A 12676-nucleotide genomic window follows, 5' to 3' on the forward strand; every position below is an offset into this window, starting at 1 on the left:
ATCATTTGTCTGTTCAGATCTTAAATAATAATATACATTCCTGATAGTAAGCATTTTGTTTTCCAATGGTTTTCTTTACTTCTATTGTAGCAGTTGTGTACAATTTGTTCACATCCGCTTATAAGTGAATAATTTATTATGCACTGTGATTAGCTTGTATGTCCAAATGTCACTGATTCAGGTGAGTTGAGGTGAAATGACCCAGCAGGCAAACCACAAACATTTGAAGGGCTGCATTGATAAAGATACTAGATCTATAGCAGTATAATAATGGGCTCATTTACTCATACTGATAGAACATCCTAAACATAAAAACTCAGCACAAGTAATGGTACACCGCAGCAAGTTAATTAAGTTTCATTTCCATAGTACTTTTAACAATGGAGTTTGTCTCAAAGCAGCGTTACAGAAATCCTGATACCGATTTAAACTGATCTCTAATGAGCAAGCCAGAGGCGACCATGACAAGGAGAAATTTCCAGATATGACATGCGGAAGAGCCTTTGAGAGGTACCAGGGTGACACCAGATAGGAAGAATAGAAATCATTTCTCTTATATTGGGCTTTTCACACTGAGCTTGGTTATGGTTGTTCTAAACCCTGCTTTTAACCCCGGGTAGAAGAATATTTCACACTTGTAATTTAGAAGCAGGGTGAGCACTGCTTTTTGCCTGAGGTAATGCAACCCTACTCTAAAGCAATGCACCGTCTAGTACTGTACTGTCTAGTATCGCTAGACAAGGCTAGAAAGACCAGTTTTTTGCATTAATACAGTCTATGCCAAATAATTGAGTACTTATATCCCTGGGAAGTTTTACGTTGCTTAGGTCTTTATCTTGATAAGTGATGAAGCAGACAAAGAGTCATTGGCTTATGTAGTGGTTATCAGTTTTGGTGGTCTCTTGTTGCATAAGACACATATGTCTGCTAGGGAACTGTGCATTAGATATTAGATCTATAGGCTAAGTGTTTTATAATTTTTTTTTTTTTTTTGTACAGCACTATGCTGTATTTTTCTCAGTTTAGTCACAGTTTCCACATCTCCATTCATATTCCTGATTCTAGAAATATTGTCGCACATCAGTTCAAGCTGTTAAGCGTAATAAGTATAGTTTCTTACAACAGCTTAATAAGTATAGTTTCTTACAACAGCAGGTTTGCGTGTGCAGTGTAGTTGGAGGTGCAAGGTTCATATTTCTGCATTCTTCTAATACGTTACAGTTTCCATAGTAACAGTTTACACAGGGACTTGTATGGCGGACGCACCACAATATGCCTGATCATTGGTAAGGTGAACTCTTCTGTGAGGAGACGTTTATTTTACATTTGTGGAAGGAGTCTCCAGTGTTTGTGCGTTTTGAAGAAGTGAAGCTAAACAGACGTTTACACATACAGTGACTCGCAACAAAGCTTGAGCCTTAGTAGCAGTTGGTGACTAGATGTGCACGTGTCCAGCAACGTGACAAAGGTGAGACTTGTTTAACTTTATGCAAATATGGAGTGACTTGGTGCAGTGACTACAAATAAGAGGGAAGAAAGAAGAGTAGGGAAGAGTGGTTAAAGTGTTGGACTACTGATCAGAAGGTTGTGATTTTGAATCCCAGGACCACCAAGCTGCCAATGCTGGGTTTCTGAGCTGGGTTTCTGGGTTTTCTGGGTTGTCAAGGCTCTTAACCTTCAATTGCTTAGCTGTATAAAATGAAATGAATTAAGTTGCTCTGTATAAGGGCATCTTCCAAATGCAGATAGACTGCTTTGCCTTCGACATCTAGTATGATATGATGCATGTATGCACTAGTGAATGATCTATGTAAACACTCTCCTTCCAAAATGTTTCATTTTAGTGGCAAGAAAATAAAATTTGATTGCTAGTTGCACCACCCATTGATAAATGTTATAACTACGGCAATCAGTTGTAGGAACGCTGCTTAGCAACTCCATATTACATGAACTGGTGACTTGCGTGCGAACGTAGCATGGGATAGTCTTCAGGACAGATTGCTTTTGGCTTTATGGTTGCTTGATAACATGACAAGCCAAGGTTTTTTGGTTTATAGCTGTTTATAGCTGCTAAATGATAACAGGAAAAGGAAGTTGTTACCGGCGCCTCGCAACACCTCATCATATTCCTGCCTTGATCAGTTATGCAAACAGCTCTTGGTAAAAGACTCTTGTGTTTGGAGCCAGTGCATGCAGACAGTTTAGTCTGCCTCTCTCTCTTCCTCTCTTCCTCTCACTGTCTTTCATATTTGTGTGCAGGGAAAGATTTACAAGGTGGCCTGAAATACACAACTTGCAAATGTGTGTATTTCCGTGTGAAATGCGCATACTGGACGAAGGCTTTATACAAATCTCCCGTAAACTGATACGAATTAGTGTTTAACAGTGTGGGTGGTTTGTCAGCACCCCTGTCAGGTGGATACTCATCCAGTGTTGAATGTGTTGTTGTGTGGGCACACTAATTGAGATGGTCTGGACTGCGCAGCTTGTGAGCATGAGAGTTTCAGATTTTCTATGATTTTAAGACTCCTCCTTTTTTCTTCTTCTTTTTTTTTTTAAAGATTAGGAGGAATCTTTTGAAGTCTTCTTTTCACCCCTACCTTTATGTCCATGCCATTCCAGACAGCTTACTTTCGTTCTCTCTATCTGTCTGTCTCCTCCATGAGCAACGTTTGGCCGACTTTCAAAAGTCATCCAACCTCCTTCAGCCCTAGTCGTGTTCCTCACAGTGTAATCAAAGCACCCAGATGCTGTGATTCTGTTTGTGTGTGTTTATGTGGGCACTGTTGACAAAAGCCAAAACTAAGAGGGGGAAAAAATACAGTCCAAAAAAGAAACGGAAATGGTTTGAAAGCACACAATGCCTTGAAATGACCCTTGGTATTCTTCTGCATAAACACATGGAGTTTAGGGAAGAGAGTGTGTTTAAGTGGCGTCCTTTGAAGTCGGCCTACTTTGTTTATGATAGATAAATGGCGGTCGGAGCGGGAGGGGATGTGTGGAGGGAGCAGAAGCACCTTGCCAAAAAAGGAGGAGAGTTAAGGCCTTGTTGCATTGTTTTATTTTTGCAGATTGAAAACCCCAGGTATTTGCGCGAGAACCCTATTCCCCTGTCTCCGGTAAGTGCCAAGGCTTCTTAGTGGAGGGGGGAGGTGGAGAAGGGCAGGAAGTTGCTTTGATGATTTCCAATCTGCTCATCTCATCTCTCTCTCTTTCTTTAATAGATTTACCCAAAATCAAGCCTAAGAAAAAGTAGCGCCCTTACCGATGAGCATCCCGTTTACAAACCAGATAAGGAGGTAGGCACCAAGCTTTCATTCCTAAATTCCATAAATGTGTTGTCAAGCTCCAGAGGGAATCTCAGCTCCATTTACATTCCACTGAATTCTGTCACTGGGTGTGTTTACATGCACACTAATCCTGTGATCTGAGCCCAGATCATTTTCCGTCACTTGACAAATCTAAGATAACAAGCTGGATGTGCTAGTCATAATATAACTTGAAATGGGATAATTCTTTCTCTTAATCAATGAATCAGAGAACTGTCGTCTGTGCTTCTGTGTCAGTTGGAAAGGATTTGACAAGTAATGTAGCCATTGCTAATGACAATTTCCTAATGTGCAAAGCCTTGGGGAAGATATTGAAAGAGGTTTTTTTCCATATGCAAATGAACCAAAATCTGTTTGAGGACTTGCAATAACAAAGGAACAGTACAATTAAATAAAGACTTGTGTTGTGCCCTTGTTTTACACACCACACTCAGGATATTAGAGATATTACGTCAAGGCAGCAAAATCATAATTACTGGGGCAAGTTTGACCAACAGCATTGAAGAAAAGCAAAATCTGGCATATCGCCAACAAGCAAACTCAGTAATCCAAAAGTGAAAAATGAGCTCAGATTTCAGCATTGAGCCTAAATTTCATCATAGAGCATTTATTTATCTGCTGTCTTTCATTTTCTTCATTTGCACATCATTCATTTGTAGATCAGAATAGCATAACCTTGAACATTTGGTTCAATTAAACGTTATGTGTATAGCACTTTCAACATTGTCATAAAGCAGTTTTACAGAAATATATTCATTCAGGATATACTTGTCAGTGTATCTGTAATGATCAAGCCAGAGGCAAATATTGCAAAGAAAGAAACTCAGAGATACAGAAACCTTAAAAAACCTCCATGAGGGAGAAACCTTAAGAGGAAGCAGACTCAAAAGGGAACTCTTCCTTATCTCTGTGACACCTGAGAGTGTGATTGTAGATCATTCCCTTCTATAACTGTGTACTGTATGGCCAGTGCACTTAGTTTTAACCTGAAGTCTATATTTTTGAAGTTATCAACTGTTCACTAATGGAGTGCAAAACTGCTCATGGAAATTGCAGTCCAAAAGCTAGCATAGCCCTGAGCCATTGTAGCCTTATAATATATATTGTATACAACCATATAAACTCCCAAATTAAGATATATCAGTAAAGTAACTCGAGAGCAGACTCTTTAGCAGCCAGGAACTTATCTGTGATTCCAACTAACTAACAATGGACTAGATTAAAATGGATGTAAAGGTATATAGCTCATTACTTTAGTTGAACTTGTTGCCTGATTTATATTAGAGAATCTACCACCATACTGCTGGGAAATTTAATTGAATAGCTTACTCATAGTGATGATCATATTAAGAAATCTGATTATTGACTGAATCGTGTATATGTGAAGTTTTCCCATTATCAGATTATCAGGAATCAGATGTTTTACTACATGTATGCACATTTCCTGCTTCCACGGAATGTTCTACTTCAAGCCTGTCAAGGTTTGACAGCTGTTATGTTTCCCCAGCACTTAACTAAATGCATGATGATAGTCGATCCTTTTCCACACACCATGTGACAAGACCGAGTGCTTAAAAGAAGTTTGGCTGAATGTTCTCTTCGGGTTCTGCTTGTTTTTGAGACGCTGATCCCAAACGGCCTTTTAACAACCCTGTAAAAAAAAAATAAAAAGACAGTGTTATGATGACGCTACCTTACTTATATTTGCTTAAGCTGAAAAACCTATAGAGGCAACTTCTCTTTGATGTCAGGTCTCACTCGGGTACTGATAAATATAAACCCCACCCTACCCCCTGTCCCTGTCTTACGGGAAAAACAACCAAATATCAGAATGTACTGTCCTGTAAATCTATCTACAATTCCTGTTTAGAATAAATGATTTTGTGTATTGGAGATATGTGGATATGTTACTTCGTGGTTCAAAACAATAGTTGACTAGTCACCCATTTTGAAACAACCATTTTGGCACTCACTATTTTTATTTATACAGTTTGTGAAAGTACATAAATTGGTGCAATTGTGTAAAACAATAAATCTGTATCATTTTAAACAATTTTAATGATTCCTTAATTCTTAAAATTCACTTGGGGGAATCATTGATTCTGATACCGAGAGCATGCTGAACAGAAATCTCTTCTAGCTTAATGATGGATGGAGGTTACAAAGCCTACAACAGTGTAGGCAGCGTATAAGTATCCTCAAAACAAAACATGTGGATTAGTTTTTATTGAGCTAGCTGATAGTTTAACTCTGAACTGGTTGTGTGGGACTGGACAGCGATATGCAACCGTGGCTCTGAAAGTGCTCTTTCACCCTGCGTTGGTCACAATGGAGTTCACTTTACTGTATCACAAAAATGTTATTTAGATTTGATTTTGGACAACAGAAATAACTGGGGGAATAAATATTTATATCAAAAAAGGTTTTTTTTTTTTTTTTCCCAGAATAGTGCTGTGGAGATTACTGTAGAATTGGCTTCATTTAACAAAGAATATCTAGCCTTCTTATCTTGACCATCTGCCTGCATCTCTTTACTAGCCGCCTCACTGCTTTTTTTTGTTGTTGTTGTTGTTGCTTTTTTCCCACCAACTGTAAAACTACAGCACTGATAACTAATACAGTTTTGACTAATACAGTTTTTGTGATTACAGAAATGAACGCAAAATTAAGCAAACTCGGTAATATTTATTGGAGCTTGCAATTTTTCCACAGATTTGGGCTAAAACGTTGTGTGATGCCATCACACATGAGCACATGAACATGAGTACAGTTATTATAGAAAGTAATTACATATGTGTCTTCAGTGGCGGTAGTTTTAAAGAAGAATCCTGTGCTTGCAATTTCACCAATTGAAGTAGTTTTTTGGGAAACTCTGCAATTATTGTTGGCCTCAAAAATCAGAAAAAACACTCCTAAGGGACTGACTAGGCTGTGTAATTCCTACTGAAGCCTGGGCTTAAAGTGCAGTAATCTTAACTGCCCTGATTGACTGAAAAATTTGTCATCCAAAGTGTCTTTGGGCTATTCATACAATACATGCTAGCATGTACATCTCCATTCTTCTGTTCTTCAAAGCCCGTAAAACTGCACGCTCAAATTAGGAATGTGGCGCCTAGCACTAGCAAGTGCACATCCAGGAGTGGAAAGACAGAAGAAAAGCATCCTAGTAATTCTAGAAAGGTGAGTGAAAAGCTTCTCAGAAGCCACCAGGCTTTCATGAGGGGAAATGGTGCATGACTGGGCTTTTACTGTCTATGATTGAAATGGCAGCAGTGTATTGGGGTGAGAAGGAGGAGAGGGTAAAGTTATAGCGCTGCACACTGTTTCCTGCACTCATCTCTAGTCCCTCTCCTGCCAAAAGACCCCTCTAAAGACAGATTTATTCTGCTCCCCCTCCTGATTTCGTTCCAACATTTTTTCTCTCTTCAAGAAGGGAAAAAAAAAAAGCCCAGTTGGCTGAATCTTTCATTTTTTTCTCTTTGTCTCTCACATTCTCTCTCTCACTATAGCATTCTCTCTCAAGCACACCCACTATCTCACATTCTTTCTTTCTCACAACTTCTTTTTCTCTGACAGGGTTTAAAATGGGACAGGGACACACTGACTCCAGATAGAGCTAATACCTGTTGATTAAGGTTTTGTCTGTTATGATGAGATTTAAAATGTGTACGTCAGTAAACCACTTTATTAGGAACACATTTTCCGCAGGTCATTTCAACAATTATCAAATCAGCCAATGTTGTGGCAGCAGGTCAAGGGTTTGAGTTAAACATCAAATGTGATCTCTGTGATTTTTGACTGTGGCATGCTTGTTGATGCAAGATGGGCCTGGTTTGAGTAGTTCCGAAACTGCTGATCTCTCTGGATTTCCACATGAGTTTAGACAGAATGGTGCAAAAAAACAGAAACATCCTGTATGTGGAGGGTCTGTAGGCTGAAACACCTTGTTCTTGAGAGAGATCAGAGGAGAATGAACAGACTGCTCTGAGCTACAACAGCAGAAGGCCACATCAGGTTCCACTCCTTTCATCAGGAATCTCAGGCTGTCGTGAGTCACAGACTCACCCGAACTCGATAGCTGAAGACTGGGAAAAAGACCAGATGATTTTGTTTCTAATCTTCAGCTGTCCGGCTTGGGTTGCTTCAGATTCTTGTTCTTGGTTGACAAGAATAAAACCTGATGTGGTCTTCTGCTGTTGTAGCTCAACCACCTCGATGTTTGATATGCTGAGATGCTTTTCTGTTCACCATGGTTGTACAGAGCGATTATATGAATCTCTATATTATTCTTGACAGTTTGAACAAGTCTGGCCATTCTCCTCTTATCTCTATTGTAAACAAGGCTCATCAAAACACAGAACTGTCGCTCACTCAATGTATTTCACACCATTCTTTGTAAACTCTAGAGACTGTTGTGTAAACATTCCAGGAGATCAGCAGCTTCTAATATACTCAAACCTGTAGAGATCACAATTTTCCCATTTTTCTGAGATGAACATTAACTGAAGCTCCTGACCAGTATCTGCATGACTGTATGCCTTATGCTGCTGCCACATGATTGGAACTGCTTAAATGTTCCTTAGAAAGTGGATTGTGAGTATGTGGATATACGGGATATGCGAAGAAAGAATTTCACTGTGCTGTAATGTATATGTGACAAATAAAGGCTGTTTCATTTCATTTCATTTATATCTAAGTATATTTGATTAATAAAGTTAGTCTGTTACTGCATTATGCATTCAGATAGACAGCTAACTTGTATAAAAATTCTGATTTAAAGCACAAGGGTCAATAAACATCAAATATCAGGTGGCTATGGCCTATATGTAACAGTATGAATTATATATGTATATGTATATAACAATATGGGAAACTATACAGTTAAAGTTTGCTTGTGTCATGAACAATATTAAAACATAAAACAGGAATAACTGCATGTATTTCCTAATCAAATGTTCAGTATAGAAAATCTTGCTTCATGGAATAATGTTTCCCCCTTTTCTTATTCTTTCAACTAAAATTTCTGGCTTGCATGTAAACAGAACTGTTATATGGATTTGTACAACTTAATAGCTTTTTAACTAAGAGCATTTGTTTTTGTGCTTGGTTTAAAGCTGTATTGCTCACACCAGGCTATGTAGTTAGTGATCTTGCAACCTTGGCATGACTAAAGCTTAAAAACTGTCCAATCCTTAGTTAAATGTAAGTTGCCTTTCTAGACTCTACAATATTTACACATAAAGTAGTTTGTCAACTTCTCGAACCGTGGATTATTTACCAGATGTATGTAAGAGTTAACATGAGGGACGCAGTAAAGTCAGACTCTCAGGCAGCCTTGCAGCATGTGGATATGGTTACTGAACAAAATCTCTCTGCTGTCACGGATGGTGATGTTGTAAACAGTTTTGCGTGCATATTCTATTCTTCTATACATTTGGATTGTGGTTGTTTTTAGACACTTTCTGCTTAAGAAAATGACAATTAAGGACTTATTTTTAAGTGTGATTGTGCTAGTCAGTGAAAATAGGTATACACTACAAGATTCAAATGCAATTCAACTCTGTATTATCCTATTATATAACTATTACTGTACATGGCTTTATCTGCGCTCACCAGTGTGCAGTAGTTTATGTTTATTTAATTGAGGAAGCCAGCTTTTAAGAAGATCCTGTGATTAATGAATAATTGTGAAGCTCTAGCCTGCTAGGCAGCTGTGAGGAATAAGAAATGACGGGTTACGTTGCTGTAAGAAAGTAATAAACAACGGAGTGGTGGAGAGCTGTTACAACCCCAAAGTGGTATTTTTCAATAACAGCCTGATCCAAAGTGTTTTATCACTCTTATACCACAGCAATTACATTTTTTTTGTGTATATTCACTTTTAATGTTGTGGAACATTTGTGAATCATTACTTCCTGTTGTCAGTTACATTATAACTGCTATAGGCAATCGTTTTCTTACCAGCTTGTCTTTGTTTTTAGATTAAAAAGCACAGATTGCCACAATTTTCTGAGAAAGTCCTCCGTTATCTCCATGGTAGAAGACCTAAAGTTGCAGGTTTCACTCTGACACCTTTAATTTACCAAGTTAAATAAACATCTTACAAAAAAACTCAACACGTCTAAGATTACTGCAGTTTTTAAATCCATTTATGTGAAGCTTTTGTCATTCAAGTCCCATGTGTAAATGTTCTCTCGTGGGTTTGACTGCTGTGTTTGAGCTGTTTCCAAAGCCCTGGACTGCTGCCTGCACTGTGTGTGTCTGTCCAGCAGTGGGAGCCACTGAGCCACTTGTACACTTGTGTATGTGTAGACAGCCGTCTCCATCACTCACTTGGCAGCTTTTCATATCCAGCCTTTCTAAGACCCCCTCAGGCCACAGCACTGAAACATGAAAGCAGAAACACTGGCAGCAAACAGGCTGTGGCTTCAGGAATATATCTACTGTCTTCCTTAATAGAGTTAGCTAATGCATGTGCTTTATAAATAGGCTAAAAAGGCTTCATCCCTTAGTCATTCTGTTTGTACACACTAAACTGGAGCTTCTTATTAGTTAGCATTGCCCACCAGCAACTGCATGACAAATGTAATATTGAAGAAAAACTTCATGGAAAGCGTTCAATAAATAACAAGCACACTCTGGTAGTTTGGTTTGGTAAAAACCAGTGGTTTCATTTCGAATGTTCAACTTTTAGGGTAAGCAAGACTGCGAACTAGCAAAACTAAGATTAAGCATCCGTGAAATTTTACTTTGCTTATTAGGTGATATGTTTTGGCATTAGAAGAAGCCGCCTTTCAGTCATGTATACATTACAGTACAGTAAAAATGTCTTTCTTCACATATCCCAGCTTGCCAGCTGAGGTCAGAGCACAGGGTAATCCATGATACAACACCCCTGACGCAGATAGGGAAATGGGCCGTGATCAGCAACTCAGAGCCTTAACCATTGAACCACCACAAATTCAGACTTGTTGCTACACTTCTGATGGGATCAAATTATCTCCCAGTCAAAAAGTTATGATTCAGCAGGGATGTCTGAATTAAAGCGTTATGGAAAAACTACACTAATTTCAGTCTATACTGTATGATTAAAATAAATTTCATTTCTGACCACATCTCTTTACTCACACATTTGCTGCCAAATCACAGTATCATTGTGTTTTTATATTTTAATCCACAGCAATTCAGACTTTCTTGTAATACTTTTAATTTACTTTTTAGATAAGGATTGATGGCTAGTTCTTTTCCCACTTAATAGAATGTATAGAAATAGGTCGTGTCCCATATTTACACACCTACGATATTATGAAGCCAGCAAAGCACTCTCTGATGAACATTTCCAGCCAATTCTAATACACTGACTCTAAAGCTTTTGTAGCCGTTTGCATGGCAAATAGGACAAGACCACCATGAAAATTTTGTCTATGATCCTGACAGATTTTAAGGACCTAAAAATTATATGATCGTGACTTAAACAGACAGTAGTAGTTTTGGTTAAACCATCAATTTCTCAAGCAATATTAGACAGGTAATCTACAGAAAGGGCAGAAGAAATATCTTCTAAAACATATATCTAAAACACTTTCTACTTTTATACAAGTTATGCTTCAGAACGCACAAATGAGATGAGATGAACTCTCATGAACTATAAGACAAAAGAAACCATCCCAAGAATTCCACTTCCATTCAGAAGAACATAACTGCATCATGTTAATGAGCTGTGGACATACCAAACACCCGCCCCCCCTTTTTAAAAAAAATAATTATCTTTCTTTCACCATTTCCACCAGTACATCACTAGCTAATGTTTATATTACTTAGTTACTTGCAATGAAACTTATATAGTTTGTGCAAAAAATAAAAAAGCTAAATTATATATACAATTTTATAATAAAAAACAATGTGATTACCAGTTTGTCTCAGATCTGTTTTGCTGAAGAATATTGGTGCTTCGCTCCTTCCTTTTCTTATATTCGTGTCACTGTGCAAGTAGAGTTGAGTAGCATCAGCCATATTCCTGAACTTAGGCATGTCAACTATTTACAGAAAAAATAAAGATGACAAGCACTGTTGCAGGAAAACAATCAATGATAGGGAGGCAGCCAAGCTCAAAGTGCAGTTAGTATTATTATTAGATTACACCAATCAGGCATAACATTATGAGCACTTACAGGTGAAGTGAATAAGACTGATTATCTCCTCATCATGGCGCCTGTTAGCGGGTGGGATATATTAGGCAGCAAGTGAACATTTTGTCCTCAAAGTTGATGTGTTAGAAGCAGGAAAAATGGGCAAGTGTAAGGATTTGAGCGAGTTTGACAAGGGACAAATTGTGATGGTTAGACGACTAGATCAGAGCATCTCCAAAACTGCAGCTCTTGTGGGGTATTCCCGGTCTGCAGTGGTCAGTATCTATCAAAAGTGCTCCAAGGAAGGAACAGTGGTGAACCGGCAACAGGGTCATGGGCGGCCAAGGCTCATTGATGCATGTGGGGAGGGAAGGCTGGCCCGATCCAACAGACGAGCTACTGTTGCTCAGATGAAGGTTCTTATAGAAAGGTGTCAGAATACACAGTGCACGATGGTTCAGGGCTGTTTTGGCAGCAAAAGGGGGACCAACACAATATTGGGCAGGTGGTCATAATGTTATGTTTGGTTGGTGTATTTTCCTAATCCAACACCCCCCCCTTTTTAAATAACAATTCTTATAATGCACACACAGTACATTTCATTCATTTATAGCAACTGTAAACAGTGTTCCTTCATCAGTTTCTGTTTTTTTTCTATTTCTTGAAGGCAATTAGACAAAAAAGGCAGTTTATTATACAGATTATACAGATTATATGTTATACAGAAAAGGCCATCTGTCCTGAAGACTTTCCTGTATCAGAAAACTTAAAGGAACATCTGAACTCCTGAATGCTCCAAAGTGCTGACACTGGAGATTCCAAAATTGATAATTTCACCTCCTTGAACATGTTAATATGAACCTGATCATGCAGCCAAACAGCTGTCAGAGCCATACTGTAACAAAGTAATCACCAGAGCCAGAAAATAATTATCTTCTGACCAATCGTATTAGAGAATTCCACTGAACTCGGGTATAATAAATATTAATGAACACCAGAGCTCTTCTTCTAAATACTGTGGTGCGCTGAGAATAGCTTGTGACTTAAAGGACTGGGAAATTCACATTATTTTCAGAGTAAATATATATGGGATGTGTTTTACGCCTGAACGTAATATCAGCTTTAAAAAATGTGAATAATGATTGCTAATTTGCTGATATGAAACCTGGCCGTCTATGATTTTTGGATCGAGTCTGTGTTTTCATGGACCTTCTATGT

At 38.4% G+C, this 12676-nt stretch overlaps 1 protein-coding gene across 8 annotated transcripts in view; it reads left to right on the forward strand.

Annotated features, from left to right (window-relative positions):
- Positions 1-12676, forward strand: part of cep112 (centrosomal protein 112) — a 131084-nt gene that overhangs the window by 20031 nt on the left and 98377 nt on the right. For 5 of the 8 annotated variants that reach the window (XM_058408572.1, XM_058408582.1, XM_058408589.1 and 2 more), the window contains 2 exons: positions 3072-3119; positions 3225-3299. The exons of 1 other annotated variant lie outside the window; for it this stretch is intronic. In XM_058408572.1, coding sequence (XP_058264555.1) covers positions 3072-3119; positions 3225-3299 — 123 coding nt within the window. The remainder of the gene's footprint in view (positions 1-3071; positions 3120-3224; positions 3300-12676) is intronic. 2 more of the 8 variants (XM_058408596.1, XM_058408621.1) reach the window with 1 other exon arrangement.

This window comes from Hemibagrus wyckioides, linkage group LG02 (assembly GCF_019097595.1).
Source record: "Hemibagrus wyckioides isolate EC202008001 linkage group LG02, SWU_Hwy_1.0, whole genome shotgun sequence".
NCBI lineage: Eukaryota > Metazoa > Chordata > Actinopteri > Siluriformes > Bagridae > Hemibagrus > Hemibagrus wyckioides.